The following is a 15,640-nucleotide window of genomic DNA, read 5'->3' as shown; positions in this document are numbered from 1 at the left end:
TCTATTAGTTCTGTTTCGGTCTCTGGGTGCTAAATGCCAAAACAATGACCTTAAAGACGATAAACCATGACGAGCGACTGCTTTGACATCACACATAGTCATCTGATCCTTTGTTTGTATAAATAAATGTATGAGTGCAGCTTTAATGTCTGTTGTGTTGTCATTTCTCGATGTTTTGACGCCGTTTCTCTGGCACAGAAAGATGACGTTGCCATTCTTAAACACGCCCACACTGCTCTGATTGGTTGTTTGTTTTTTCCAACCGGGGTGAAACAGCGAGCAGCGAAGAATGGATTGGTAGCACTTATAACGTCTTACCTACGAGCCCACCGGCCCGTCAGGCGCACACATGCACCTTCTGTCCGATCCATTGTCGTCGGCAGGTGGAAGAAATTATCGAGATATTTTTCCCATCATTTTGCAGGAGATGATTTATTCTATTTGCAGAAACAGGCAACATCTGTGTTTTATCAATAACATTCAACATGTATAAAAAAAAATCAAAAAAGAATAGTATTAAAAAAAAGATAAGAAATAAACTATATATTCTAGGAAAAATAAACTGACAAAATGAAGCGAAAGTCATCTGATTCTGAGGCACTTATGGCTTGGCAACACTTGTGCAGTCTGAGTTTTCCCAGGTGGTTGTAGTCAAGCGTCAAAAGGCTAAGATTACAACCCTGGAACCAAAGGAGATGCTCTGAAACACAATCACGGTCTGATGTGTCATCACCGGCCTTAAAGCTGCAATCTGGACTCTGTCACTGATCTACAATGACCACAAGCATCACCTCAAACATTTAACACAGTCAATGCCTCTTGAACGGAGTAATATATCAAAATGCAGTTCATCGTGGACTATTTACAACAGCAAAGGAAACGCTTGTTGATTTCTTCCTGGATATAAAGAAAATTCAATTCAATTCCAAAGAAGTGAGTAGAAGGTTGCATTGTCCTGCGTTGGCGTCCAGTTGACCCCAAAGTCTCTCTGTGTCGTCTCCTCTTTTTCAGAACGCCATCCCCCCCTTTTTATTTTATTTTTGTTCATTCAGAGCTGGGCGAAGCCGCCGAGTCTATGTCGTCGTTTTCCAGGTCGTTGGGCGAAGACGACTGTCCTCCCTTCACTCTCTTCCACTTCATCCTCCTGTTCTGGAACCACACTTTCACCTGTCACAGAAATACAGAAAATGCTGGAGTTTAAAGTGTGTTCGGGATGAAAGATCATAACAGCATAAAATAATGGTGTTTTCCCCCTTTTGTCATAATTTAAGATCAATGTTATTGCTCTATTGATTAATGGATGCACAGAAAATGTATCTGCAACTATTATTCTGATCCTCCCAAAAAAAATCCACTGGTTAAAAACAACATTTTGGGGTTTTGGACTGTTTAAATCAAAAAACAATTATTTTTTTCTGTCTTTTTACGATATTGTAGGATGATAAAAGGCTTTATTGATCCCCAGAGGAGAAGTTCAGTTATTGCAGCAGCACAAGAACAAATAAACACAGTTAAGTAGGAAAAGTAAAAGATAAATAATGAATATAAAACTAAAATAAGAACAGAAGTAAAAGTAGAAACTATACGAGAGCAATTAAAAAGACAAGTGCAAAGGAAAAGTAAAGGTATGTTATGAGTACACTAGACTAAGATACAATTTAATAAAGTTATGACATTAAATATTTAAGCATTTAAACAGATTAATCATTAAATTAAATAAAGGCATAAGGAGTTAAAACAATAATAATCTATTCTAGATAAAACTGACGCAGACACAGCAGAATTATTCCACCAAATCCGAACTTGTAACAGGATCTCTGTGGATTTTTCCTCTCTGTTGCAATTTGTTGTGCAAAAATGTCCAACACGGTCAGCGGAAAAACAGACAAATAATCCCCCACAAATCTCCCAACGCAGCGAGTGAACTGGCTCAGTTTGCGTTGGCCTCGCGAGGAGCGCCGACCGTCGGCGCGAAGCTTTCTGGCTCAGAAAATGTCTGCGAATGCCGGCGGAGAGTATCGTATGGACGGCGGGGTCGGGGGGGGTCAACTGTCAGGATGTCGGCCTACGCAGGATGTGAGTTTACAGTGTGCACGCTTGCTCATCTGTGTCACCGCGCCGCTCTGAAATGTGAATGATATCATGCTCCAACTGTCCCGGCCAAGAATAGCAGCGCAAACATGCACTTCCTGCAATGAATGATGGGGGGGAGGGGGGGGGGAGTCTGTGTGTGATTGACGTTCACTCAAGATTTTAGAAATAAAGACAATAAATGCCAACATTGATCTTAGGCTTGTGTCGTACGTCATACTTGAGTCATGTTGGATGGCACAGATGAAGTGATATGAATTGGGGGGGGGGTTGAAGTCTGTGTGTGATTGACGTTCACTCAAGATTTAGAAATAAAGACAATAAATGCCGACATTAATCTGGGGCTTGGGTCGTACTGATATGAATGTCTCATTGTTAACTGAGAATAAAAAATAAAAAAATTATGGGTTTTTTAACTGTCAACAAATCCCATGAAAAGACCAAAAACAACGATATGTCCATTAGTTCACACTTTCCCAACATCTGCTCCTTCCTAAAGAGGAAATGGTGCTTTTATTGGAGACCCTCGTCAGCAGCGGTTCATAATGTGGCGCTCGAGTATTTACTGCAGCCGTGTGCGGTGTACGTAGGATTAATTTAAATGGAACTCCAGGACCGATGGTGGGACGGCTCACCCGGAGCCACGCCGAGGCTGTGGAGGTGATTTCAATGTGTTTGAACAACAATGGAGCTCTCAGGCACGGAGCAGGGAGATGTATCGGGCTCTGGACACACACACACAAGTTGTTAATGGTTTGTTAGCTTGACGGATTTCTTGTTGGGTTTGGCCTTTAAAATGGGATATATAAAATATCTCCAGCCATATCTTTTTAGCTTATACAACCCATTAAAAACAGTTGCACTGGGCCAAAAAAGCCTGAACTCCAAGCTCTTCGTCTCAGTTCGTGAATCAGTTGACATTTTTGAGAGTCGCGGTTTAATTGAGTTTAAATTCTAAGATGAATCTCAGGTCGAGGAAGTGTGAGTTAACCTCTGCACCCCCCTCCTCCCCCCTCCCCTCTCCCCTCGGCGCATGAATCCGCTGCCACAAACGAAAGCCTCTTTTCCTTCACGTCGCGGCTGACTGACAAGGACGGTGAAAGCGCCAAAGCTTGTAGGATGAGTTGGAAAAAGCGGACCAGTTGCAGTGGGACCTCTGAGTAGAGATGGAACCCGGCCGTGTGCGAGTGTGTCCGTCCGTTCAGAAGTGTATATCTATATATATATATATATGTGTGTGTGTGTGTGTAAGTGTGTGTGTTTTTTCTTCTTCTGGAGGTCTGGGGAATAGATTGAAGGAGCAGACGGCAGTATGTGTGGTCACCGTGGCACCGTGGCCTCATTAGGAGGAGCTGGGACATCGGGCCTGACAGACAGACTGAGGTTTCATCCAGCAGCATCGACACATGTTCGCCCGATTTCGTCGAGTCTGGAGCTGCCGCCCACTCATTAAAGCCGCATGTCATTCTGCTCGAACCGCAGCACGGACAAAATATGGTGGAAAAAACGGTTCATTATAATCTAAATGCATCTGTGCGTATGCATTAATATTGTACTGCGGAAGAAGAGATATCTAGAATATTGTGGGTACCGCCCACTTTAAATAAGTAATGATAACCTCATTTGTTTTATTATTTTTTGTTATTTTATTTTCCTGTTTTTTTTAGACTTTTGCGGCTGGAAAAGTACGAAATTAGAAATAGAAAATAAAAGTAATTGGTCAATTATTTACTTTTAGAAACATATGTATTTCCAAGTATTTTTACCATACACCTTTTTGCTAGATTTTATATTTTTGGGGTGTAATTCCGAGGATTCTTTCATAAAGAACGTCAAGAAATCAGATTTTTTTTGTAAAAATCTAAATGAATTACATTCGAAATAACAATCAAACAAAACACATTTCCTCCTTAAGACATTTAACTAATAATTCATACGGAGTGACAACAATCCAAACATGACGTGTGTGTCACATGATGAGCCGTACCTGTCTCTCTGTGAGGTCCAGGTTCACGGCGATCTCGTAGCGGCGCAGCCGGGTCAGGTAGTTGTGGTGGGTGAACTCGGCCTCCAGCTCCCTCAGCTGCTCCTTGGTGAACGCCGTGCGCTCTTTCCGGGCCTTGCAGCTGGAGTCCACCTTAAAACCGGACTCCTGGAAATCTGGAGGGACACAGAAAGGAAATGCATGTCATGCAGCTCGAGGCTCGCGTCCTTCTTCCTACTTCCCCTGAAGGCTGCTCGCTTCTAAATAAACAAATTCTCTGCGTTATATTTTTTTCTGCTTTAAATTTTAAAAAAAGAGTCAAGTTTGTTTATTTGTTTATTTATTGGATCCCCATTAGCTGACGCCTTAGCGACCGCTAATCTTCCTGGGGTCCACAGAAAGGACAAAATACAATACATACAAAAACATACGAAACATATCGTGAAACCAACAGTTAAAAATAGTACAACAAAGTAAAAAAATAGTGCAGTCAGATGCTCAGTACATTTGAAGGATAAGATATATGTTATGCAATTCAACTTAATTCATACAAAGAAAAAGAAAATCAGATGACTAAAAAGAAATAGAATACGTCAAGTGGTGAATGTTCTTAGGTGCGCCTTTAATTGTTTTTTGAATGACAAATTATTACTCATGTGAGTTAAACGAGGAGGTAGTAAGTTCCAAGCGGTAATTGCACGATAGATAACAGTACGTTTGAGGAGGTTAGTTCTTGGGGTTGGCGGTATCAATTGACCTAAACTAGCATTCCTTGTGTTATGGTTATGTCTGTTAAATGTGTATTGTGACTGATTGAAGAAATATACCGGTGTCTGATTAAATACTACTTTCCTGAAAAACATGAGAAGACAAAAGTGAAGTTGAGTTTCAACTGAGAACCATGACAGGCGAGAGTGCATATATGCAGTATTAGTTCTAATTGAACACTGGAGTGCTAATCTGGCAGCTCTGTTTTGAACCATTTGTAGTTTATGTATGTCCTTCTTAGCAGCCACTGCCCATATGAATAGACAGTACATCAGATGACAAAAGACCAGGGAGTGTAACACCTGACAAACAATAGGGAGAGTTAAATAAGCAAAGCACTTTCTGGTCATAGCTATACCCCTTCCCATCTTAGTGACAATGCTGTCGATGTGCTCAGACCACGACAACTGTTCATCCAACACTACACCCAGTAGTTCTATCGCTGAACCTGACATCGACAGGTGAAGCTGTGTGTCACCGTTAAGTGTATTCCTAGAGCCAAACACAATGTATTTAGTTTTAGAAATGTTCAGGGCTAGCTTATTCACTTTCACCCAATCAGACACTCTCTCCAGATACTGATTCAGAATGGTGGCAAGTTCCAGTTTGTTTGAAGAATTGCTGTACAGTGTTGTGTCATTACCATGTTGGAATTTTTAATTGACAAAGGGAGATCATTTGTGAAAATGGAAAAGAGTAAAGGGCCCAAGCAGCTCCCCTGTGGAACCCCGCAGCTGACATGTCTACAGTCTGATAAACTACCATTATAAAAGACTCTTTGAGATCTCTCAGAGAGATAGCTAACCATCCAAGAGAGTGCAGTTCTGCTGAATCCATAACTTTCAAGTTTTGTAATCATAATGTCATGATCAATTACATCAAATGCAGCACTAAAGTCAAGCAAGCCTGTTAGATCTGTGACCAGCCTCTCATGGACTATTAAACAGACCTGAAGGACCTTTCCAACCAACAAACCACAACTCCAAAGACTCTTTACTGGGAGGCCCCTCATATAGTAAACACCAAAAACCAGCACTTTAAAAAGAGACCACCATGACGCACTTATACGAGTCCCGTTCACCTGCAGCGAGTGTGCATGTGCACGTCACGCACGCCGACGCACACCCCCGTGCCTTTATTTGTTTGTTGACACTTGTTTTTTTAGGACAAACTGATGCCTGTGAGCACAGATTCATGGCGAGTGTGAGAGCATTGTCTGCACAGGGCCGGGCCGGGCCCACCAAACCAGCCACAGAGGGACTGAGTTAGGGCAGGAATGCAGCGGAACATCGTTAAAGACTCCAACAAAAGAACAAAGGTGCGGATGTGTCCAGATCTCACTGCCGCTCGGTGTGTGTGTGTGTGTGTGTGTCAGGGGAGATTTCCCTCTGGAGCAGATTCTCATTAACTCATCTCAACATGACAGCGAATGCATCAGGACAGAGATATCTCCGTGAAGGTGGCGGTCAGCTGTAAAGGGGGCGACCAGTAAATGCGGTTTGAACTCCGCTGACATCAGTTTCACTTGATTCTCACAAGACAGAAGTCACGCTTTATCACCCGGCTTTATAGATCCCTGACTTCGTATTTCTGCGGAAATGTTAAAATGTTAAACCTCATTCCCCGGGATACAATTCAAGTGAAAGCTCCCAGTAAAACCTCTCTTGTGCATTAAAAGGGAAACTTGTATTTTTGGGGGGGTGATAATTATGCACAGGTAGCGACACTCCCAGCTGATGTAATCTCTAGAAAATGGATCTAATTTGTCTAAAGTGAGAAGTTGTGGTCGGCGCGTGCCAGAGGCAGCGGGCCAGGATGTGAAATGGACCGCTGTACCTGGGGCCAGATGTGACTGGGCAGACTGGGACATGTGTGTGCAAACGTCTGATGTGTGTGTGTGTGTGTGTGCTGGAATATCAGTGTGGCATGCCAAAAAAAAAAAAGCCTTCTTTTTGTTGAGTGCGGCAAACGCTGCCCGGCCGCGTCGGGTCTGGTCCGGGTCTGGTCCGGGTCTGGTCCGGGTCTGGTCTGGGTCTGCGTGAAGCAGGTTTCGTTAGACCTGAACACCTGGCGGGGCACACACTGGTTCCCAGTGAACAGGCCCCCAATAAAGACCCTCACAGCCAGAGACCGTAAACTTGCAGGGCGAAGGCTTCTGTGCCCAGCAGGGTCCCAAATACAAACAGCATTTGGTGACCTTTTTTTTTTTTTTCAGGGTGGGATGGTGCAAAATTAGTTTGACTTCACGAGGGGCGGATTTACAGCTGCTAGTGATCGGTTTAAATAATAAAAACGCAAGTGAAAATTGCAGGTGGGATTTGCGGGTTTAAAAGCGGGAATCAGGATGTTTTATTGGTAAAACTTAATTAAAACCTCCTCATCTATCATTTGTAACTTGACTAAATGGGTTATAACACATTCTAATGTATTTGTAAGGCAATAAAAGGATATTTTAAAGTGTTTATTAATGTGAATAAACAGGTTGCTCTGCAACATACATTATATATTATGAACTGTCATCAATGTTATTTATTAACACTTTTAAACCCACACGTGAATGATTTGTAGATGTGACAAACAGTTAATATATGCTTTATAACTCAACGTGTAATAATGCACCTTTGTTATAGGCATTAGTTTAGCGACAATACATTAATAAACATTCAAATATGTCTCTATAGCCAAATAATCATTTAAAAAAAGTAATTGTCTATGCTATATTTGTTGTAGTGTGTTATCAAACATTTTATTACGTCTTAATATTGTGTTAATAAATGTTCAGTATCGATATTGTTTGCTTTTATAATGAAACTGTTTTTTTTCTTCTTTTTTAGGAACAATTCACAATGATGTGTTTATGCCGATGTTCATGTTTTATATCACGGCCGTAGAAAACAAATCATCAAACTTTGGGAGTAAAGTCGATATCAGACACCAGCTGGAGTTTTAGGTCCAAATCTGTATTAATACACACCCACACCCACACACACACACACACACACACACACACACACACACACACACACACACACACACACACACACACACACACACACACACACACACACACACACACACACACATAGCCTGTAATGTGAATGCCTTCGGGGCATTTTCCTAATATATATATATATATTTGGGCTCTTTTTTCTGGAACCAAGAGCCGATGCAGTGGTCAGACATGTTGCATGCACTCAGTGGGAGATTGTGTTACGGCTTAACGACGGGAAAATGTCAATGCATGAGAATGTAAAACGTGGGCTCGCAGGCAAAGTGATTTTACCAGACGTGGTCTGGCATGTTTTCAGTGGTGAGTGGAGGTTACAATACGGTAAGAAAGGGAGGGAGTGGGGGTGGTGGGTGGTATAGCAGGGGAGGAGGGGGAGGAGGGTCTGTACTCCCCCCCCCTACACACACCATAAGCCCTTCAATTAGGCTGTTGTATAGACAACGGTCATGTCGTTTTTTTTTTTCTTCTTCCAAATAATTACCGCTGCTCTTTATAATCAGACACGGTTTGTTATGTTTGGATCAGAAAAGATAATCACAGCGAGGCGGTCGATGACGATCACTTGAAGTGTGACTTCTCCACCCTGCTGGTATAAGTGGACTCGCGTAAACATTAAGACATTAAATACTGAGTCACCCCCAAGAGCCAAAAAAACTCTCTCCAAGATTAAAGTTTAACAAGAGAATACACGCATTTCTCCAAAGTTCCCATTTTGGAATATTTAATGCTGAATTATTTTTTTTACTTATTAGGTGTGGACGTGCAAATGTCCGTCTCAGTGGCATAAATCATCATCTCCGTGAGGGAAACGGTTTTAAAAGGTTTCTCCCCAAGTGGTTTTTCACAGATTAAAAAGAGAGCGTTCCAGATGTGCCGGCCGTGGATTTGCCTGCCAGGTAGTAATTATGCACATTACAACTTTTACACCTTTCAGATTCAGCTTAAACACACACGTCTGCTTTAATCCGTCACGCTCGTCGTTAACGTGTCACGTGTGCCATTTTTGAGGAATTAGTTTGCCGTGGGTATCGATTACATTTGCTTCCTATTAGCAAGTGTGAAATATGATAGGGGGGAATAAATTGTGCTATAATCCAAAAGCACACAATGGTACTATTTCATGTCTTACCGCTATGGCAGATGTAAGGTCATTTGTGGGAAGAAGAAGAAGAAAAAAAGCAGAGCGCTTTGCTGAAAGTATAGCATGCAATAAAGTATTATCTTATTTTGGCAGCTGAAAAGTGTTTTAACAGGATACATTTTTCTTCTTTTTATAGTTTTCGGTAAAAAAGCTTTAAAAAAACCCCAGCCACAGCAGGATTTTGTAGGAATGAAATCCACTTTTGAGACTTGGAACTATAATGAATCGTAAAAAAAACCCGTCAGAAGCACCTGCGATGCCTGAAATCACAGGAGTCTCATTTTCTTGTAATTCTCTTTTTTTTTTAACATCATCTTGAATTTTGCCACTCGGTTATCAAACAATGGCCCGTTTCCAACAGATGCAGGAGTGCAATGAAACGTTCACATTCACCCGTTAATCATTTCAGCCCTTTTTGAACAATACGAGGATGCAACTGCTCCTCCCAGTGAACACAAAGGTCCCGTCACCTCCTCACCTTTCACATAGCGATCTGCTGAGGGCGCCGCCTTTAAGGGCGAGTTGATGAGGAAACGAGAGGGAGCATTTGCGTCGCTGCCAGCTGTGACACGGGGCAGGGGAGACATTCTTAACCTCGAGGTACTCCACATTCGCCACGCTTGCCGCGGCATTTTGTTTCACACCTGTGTGCCGGGGTTCTTTGAAGATGAATCATGGGATCACAACATCGTCTCTAATTTGTATTCTTTGCTTCTGTTTCCCTCTCATCTTTTCTTAATATATTTAGTGGCAGATAAAAAAGAAGGAATGCGCACTGTCATTTTTAATCCCCCCACATGTGCATTTCATTACTGCACGTCTTCCTTCTCTCAAGCCCTCCTGTGAGTCTTTGGATGCTCCTCTTTCCCCGTAAAACCCAAACGCACCCCAGCTGACTCCCATCCGTCCCAGCGACTCACCTGTGACATCTCTCTTCCTCTTGTTGGAGCTCTTCTTGTCGGAGTCGGCCGACGCCACGCTCTGAGGCGAGTACTCTCCCTCCAGGCAGCCGGGCACGGACCCCGGGAGGTGGTCTCCACCTACACTGTCCGGCTCGGGCCCCCCTCCGGTGGCACCGCCTACAGGTGTGACGGTGGCCGGGCAGGCCTCGGGCGCCCTCGCCCGCGTCTCGCAAGGGTTGAACTGCCAGTCGGCCCTCTGGTAAACGCTCTGGCTCTCCTGGTACTGTCTGTCGTCGCGCGGGTAGGCGGCGTGCGGCGCCGTCGGCACCAGGCAGGAGCTGGAGAAGTCCGTGTAGGCCAGGAAGTCGGGCTTCTGGTGGAGGGAGAAAGGGGCCTGCTGGTAGGGAGACTGCAGATTGGCCCCCGAGTGGGGGTTCCTCATGCAGCCCCAGATGGGGCTGCTGGGGTGAGCGCTCCGCATGCAGCTGCTGGCTGGCTGATCCATGACGACGCAAGAATCCCACGCTCTTAATCAACGTGTTATTACAAGTCTTTCGCTTGCAGAGGAGTTGGAAACCCCCCCTCCGTTGCCCAACACCACCACCACCACCACCCGTCTACAGGAAGGACTGTAAATCTGTTTGTCTGTCGGTCTTGAGAAACGTCCACTTCAGCCGGCTAAGTGCACATCATCGTCTCGCTGCATCCACTCAGTTCTGTCAGAATCTGTCGACTCGTCCTCGGCAGAGAACGCGCGAGGATAGACGCCTTCCTGTGACAGCGGGCTTCCCCCTCTCTCTCTCTCTGTGTGTGTGTGTGTGTGTGTGTATGACGTCCTCTGGAGCCTCCGGTCCTGACACACTCTCACACACTTTCCTCCTCGCTGTCTTGCTCTCACACACCCTCTCTCCCTGACTGGAGAGCCGCATCCGCAACTGCACGCCTCCCCTCCTCGGGCTGGCTGTTTTCACAACTCTTCTAAGGCATTCTTGACGAGTAGAGCCCTCCTCCTTTTTCGAACATATAGGTGGGAAAGAGTGGCAAGTTTATGGAGTGTAACGTGAGATTGCGGAGGAGGAGCCCCGCCAGCCACATGTTGGTCGTACCCTCCGACCAACCCGGCCTCATCAACTATTAATCACGGTGGGGACATTTTATACGCACATCTAATGGGCTTTCCAGACGCGGAGCTTTTTAAAGGGACATTGTCTGTAAAATATAAAGTGAGCACCCACCCACATGAGAGCTGGGGACCCCCCGACTTATTTCAGCTCCTTAGCGCTTTCTGACACCCAATTTAGTTCCTTTTCTGACACCCTTTGGAGGAAAGTTAACCCTCAGCCTCTCCCTCTGCACCCCTGATCCCCGCCTGTCCTCTCCAATCTGAAAAGTATTTTCTTCCTTTCTTGTTTTTATGACTTTCTCTGAGTGTGTGTGTGAGTGTGTGTGTGTGTGTGTGTGTGTCTGTGCATTAATGCTACACACCCAAATCCACCTGGCTGTACTTCCTTCACGGGGAGGTGATAGAGCGACTGGGTTTTGATATTGGCCGTGCATGCTCTCACACCTCCCCGAGGTTTTCTCCCTTTCGTGAAACACGATATGAAATTTCAGAGCCACATGTCAAAAACACAAGCGAATATTTTTCTTCTTTGCGAATCCTTTCTTCCTGCGTGGTCTCCGCGTGGAGCCCTCATTGCTCCTGACGACTAAATATGAAGCAGCAGGAGCAATTGTGCGCGATGGCGATCGCATGTGGACTCGCCGCATTTGGACCGACGCCGACGCGATTTTCTGATCACTGATTTGGAATCTGTGCAGAAGCCACTTCCCCATGAAGTAATGTCTCTAATACCATTAAAACCTTTCTGGGCTATACCAACATCTCGACTCCATTTCAGCGTATCCGTTACCCAGTCAACCCGCTGAACCACACGCTACAGAAATGCAGTTTCTGATCATGCTGCTCATAATTGTGAGCTGAGGTTTGCCTTCTTCCTCCCGTGACCTCACTTTGCTCCTGACCTCTCAGACAGATGGGGGGAGAATGGAAGGGGGGCGGGGGGGGATCAGACCTCCATCGAGAGGAGAAGGAAAGATTCAGAGATAAAAGGCCATTAGAGGAGAAAGAAGGAGGAACAACTGAGATAAAGAGTGCACCTCAGACCGGCTGGTGACCAACGTTAGCTAAAATGACTAAGCATGCACACGTAATGCGTTCAGCTGCCACAAAACCATTTAAGAAAAAGACAAGAGGGGGAAAAAGGGTATTTAAAGATATTTAAAAAAAGGAAATCTTCTGCCGCAGAGACAAAAAAAAAAAAGAGGACCATTTAGATTAAGTGAAAGCCAACAGAGGGCGGTTCGAAATGAAAGAAAAATAGAAAACGTCAGATTGAGAGAGAGAGAGAGTCAGAGAGTGTTTGAGGTCGCGCAACAAACCCTTTCCATTTACCCAGCGAATTGTTGAGCCATGAAGCATCCCCTCGCTTTTACTGGCAGCCCGAGCTCCGGCCGCACCGCAGGGAGCAGAGGTTACACTGCATTTGTGGTCGGAGCAGGGGCCATCTGTGTGTCACTATAAATTAGAGCGTGTGTGTGTGTGTTGTAAAAATATACGTCAGTGAGTATGTGTGTGCGTGCGTCTCTCTAAAAGAGGCAGTGGGTGTTGAAATGAAAGTGATAGGAGAGAAAGAGCATCCGTCACTTCACACCCGGTCTATGAGAGAATTGTTGTCAGACATTCACACACAATTCCAAAGAAACCCGTCAGTTCAGAGCCAAAGAATGGAAAAAACAAAACGCTTTCTCCCCCCGCGTCTCAAACACTACGAGGCAGAAGGTTTGTCTTGTCAGGCGGAAACTTTGTTTGTCCAAATACATGACAAGTTGGTTTGTTGTCTTCATATATGGTCAGTACTTCATGTGTCACAGAGTATTTCTATTTTACCAAAATAAAGCTCAAATGGAGTCATGAGGCTTTTGACCAGTGAACAGTTTGTTTTAATTGTATTATTTTCTTCTGATTTTATGTATTTATATATATATACTGTATATATGTATATATATATACATATATATTTTTTCTAATCTTTCTACTTCCTGTCTCACACTGTACTGTCTATGTGAAGTTTAGGGTGATTGCAGCTGTGTGCAGCACCATTGCCCGAGCAAAGTTTCCCTTTGTGGACAATAAAGTATATGTTGTGTAATCTTGAAGTGAAGTTTTTGGACATTGTTAAAGGTTAAAAGCTTTTTGACACCAGAAAGTTTACATTTCACGACGCCCGGATTCTTGCGATATCTCAAGATCTCATATCACACAAAAAATAAATCCCATCAGGCTTCGATAGTATGTGTGTGTCCGATAAACCAGATCACGGACCAATCAGCACCCCGTGAGGCGCTACTGGCAGCTAGGGGGCGTGGCTTAGCAGCGCCGCATTACGCAGAGCAGCGACTGTTTGTTCGAAACAACAATGGCGGGATTCCGCAAACAGGGGGAGGAGTCAGGAAGTATTGAGAGACGTGAGCCTTATTCTCTAACAAGTGTAATTAACGGTATTTTGTTTAAAATCATAAACAAGATCTTTCTCAGTATGCTGCAAATTGTATGCAGCTATACCTGTGTACGGTGATGTGACAAATAAATGACACAAAAATGTAAAATGCTGCGAATACTTTGCACCAAAACATTTTATAACGACAGTAAATCAAATTTGTAACAGTTGCAGCACCTTATTAATAAAAGACTTGAATAGTTTTGTACAGACAACGAGCAGGACCATTCAGCATCCATCGGTATGTCTGAGTTTAACTGTTGTAGAGATTAAACTAGTACAAACTTTTCCATTGAGCTGTCTTTTAGTGAAATACTAATGAGTTCTCTCCGGTAAACAGTTAGTGTTTTTGTCTCGGGCTTTTATTGTGAAAATTCAGAATGGAAAGAGTGGATCTGGTATGCGCTAAAAGTACCACGGAGCCTCTTTAGTCCGTGGTGCACGTTTTGGATATGTTCTCCACAGTGTTCGCTCAGAAAGATTCAACCTTGACCAGTGAAAAAGAAAACATGGCCTTTTTAAAATCAATCGCAAGATTAAAAAAAGCCACTTTTGAGTGTTTTGTGTTTTGTGGGAGAAACCGGGGAGCCTGTGAACTCTCACTCAGTCATCCACACCACGGGTTGCAGATAAATGAGCTGGACATGAGTCACATCTCCCCTCACCCTGCCGGCAACCTGTTACTGTCAGTCTAGTGTGTGTGTGTGTGTGTGTGTGTGTGTGTGTGTGTGAGAGAGTAAAAGTGTGGGATAGAGGAACAAAATGAGTAAGAGATTGTTTTGTAATCTGTGCAGACATATTTGCCCAATTTAATGCTTTGAGAATATTTGTTCGTGAATGTGTGTGTGTCACCGTGTGTGAGTGCAAGTATGTGTGTGTGTGTGTGTGTGTGTGTGTGCGTGTGCCTGTGTTCATCTGATCCATCTTCGTGACTCTGGCAGGATTAAGGATCTCCATCCGTCTCTTGTGTTTGACAGCGTGACCCCCCGCGACCCCACGTTAACCCGGGATTTACTGGACTGTGGGAGCCCCCTTATCTCTGCTACTGTCCTGGAGGGGGGGGGGGGGGTATGAGAAGAAGAGAATGGGATAAGGCAAATATGAAGGAGAAGCAAAGAGACACATTTATATAAATGCAACGTAATAAGCAAACGTTTATAAATGCCTCCCTCGCTCCGCGGCCTTCGTCTTTGGGTAATTCGCTCCACATTCGTGCCTCGGAGTCTGCTGCCCAGCTGACGGATGGCCGGGAGCCAATAAACAAGGCCGCCGGTTTCTCTTCTCTCCTGCTGGTTTTCGGCCGAGAACCAAATCCGAGCAGCTTCTGTGCGACCCGGAGCACAAAGGAGGCACTCGAGTACCGGGAGATAAACGATGCTTCGCACAATGTGCAGCTACTAGCTAATCACATATTTAAAAGATCCTTTTTAGACACGTAAAACCTTAATATTCAGTGAATCTGCATTTGAGCCAAATAATGTATTTTTATGACTACAAAGCTATGAATAACGTGTTATATTGGACAATTAAGGTTGTAGCAGTTTGGGATTTTCACGGATGATTTCACAGTTTTATCATTATTATTAGTAACAATGGCCCTTAAAGGAACGAGAACATAATTCTTAGCCTGTTAAAGAATATTGCATATTTAACTAAATCATGATAGTTTACAACTGGAGCTAAAGTTAGTAGCTACTAAATGAAAAACAACATCAGTGTGACCTTTTAAAAATGATGATTTATGGTAGGTGTGTGACATTGTAGTCAGATTAATTATCTGTACCATTAATTTACACACACATTTAATACTGATGTCAGTTTTTTTCATGCACATAATACTGCAAATGTAAGCAGTCCAATAACCGTCAATCCTCATACTCAATTCAACCGTATGTACAATGACATGTGTAATGTTTATGTGAACCACAATTCTTGTTTCTTTCATGAGGGTGAACTTTAAACAAGGAAAAACTGAGGAGTAGCTGGAAGTGGTTACTCATGCTCAACCTGTTTCAATCACAATCGATGACGCACAAAAGGCTTCAGGCATTGAGAGACATGGGTGAAATGGATGGTGTGTATTGTGGTGCTTTGTTTGCCAACGGTAAAACCTGAAGTCATTAGCAATGTTGGCGAAGTGATGCTCTTTGACAAATGGACTGGATTTTAGAGGCGGCTCCGCCC

General features: G+C 43.8%; 1 protein-coding gene across 1 annotated transcript; it reads right to left on the bottom strand.

Moving 5' to 3' along the window:
- Positions 1-413: 413 nt before the first annotated feature.
- On the bottom strand, positions 414-10,808 carry meox1 (mesenchyme homeobox 1). Its single transcript, XM_056429972.1, has 3 exons — positions 9,915-10,808; positions 4,079-4,251; positions 414-1,167 (listed from the first exon to the last, which is right to left on the bottom strand). Exons 1-3 carry the CDS (start codon positions 10,399-10,401, stop codon positions 1,045-1,047), a joined length of 783 nt encoding a protein of 260 aa, XP_056285947.1. The 5' UTR covers positions 10,402-10,808; the 3' UTR covers positions 414-1,044.
- Positions 10,809-15,640: the final 4,832 nt, after the last annotated feature.

This window comes from Pseudoliparis swirei, chromosome 13 (genome assembly GCF_029220125.1).
Source record: "Pseudoliparis swirei isolate HS2019 ecotype Mariana Trench chromosome 13, NWPU_hadal_v1, whole genome shotgun sequence".
Taxonomy (NCBI): domain Eukaryota; kingdom Metazoa; phylum Chordata; class Actinopteri; order Perciformes; family Liparidae; genus Pseudoliparis; species Pseudoliparis swirei.
The sequence above is the reverse complement of the archived record's forward strand: the minus strand, read 5'-3'. Positions and strand labels throughout refer to the sequence as shown.

Excerpts from the sequence above, each read along its gene's own strand:
- meox1 (XM_056429972.1), bottom strand. The coding sequence starts at position 10,401 with ATGGATCAGCCAGCCAGCAGCTGCATGCGGAGCGCTCACCCCAGCAGC. Across the intron at positions 4,252-9,914 it reads GAGGAAGAGAGATGTCACAG|ATTTCCAGGAGTCCGGTTTT; the intron begins GTGAGTCGCTGG and ends GTGTCCCTCCAG. Across the intron at positions 1,168-4,078 it reads TGGACCTCACAGAGAGACAG|GTGAAAGTGTGGTTCCAGAA; the intron begins GTACGGCTCATC and ends TTTCTGTGACAG.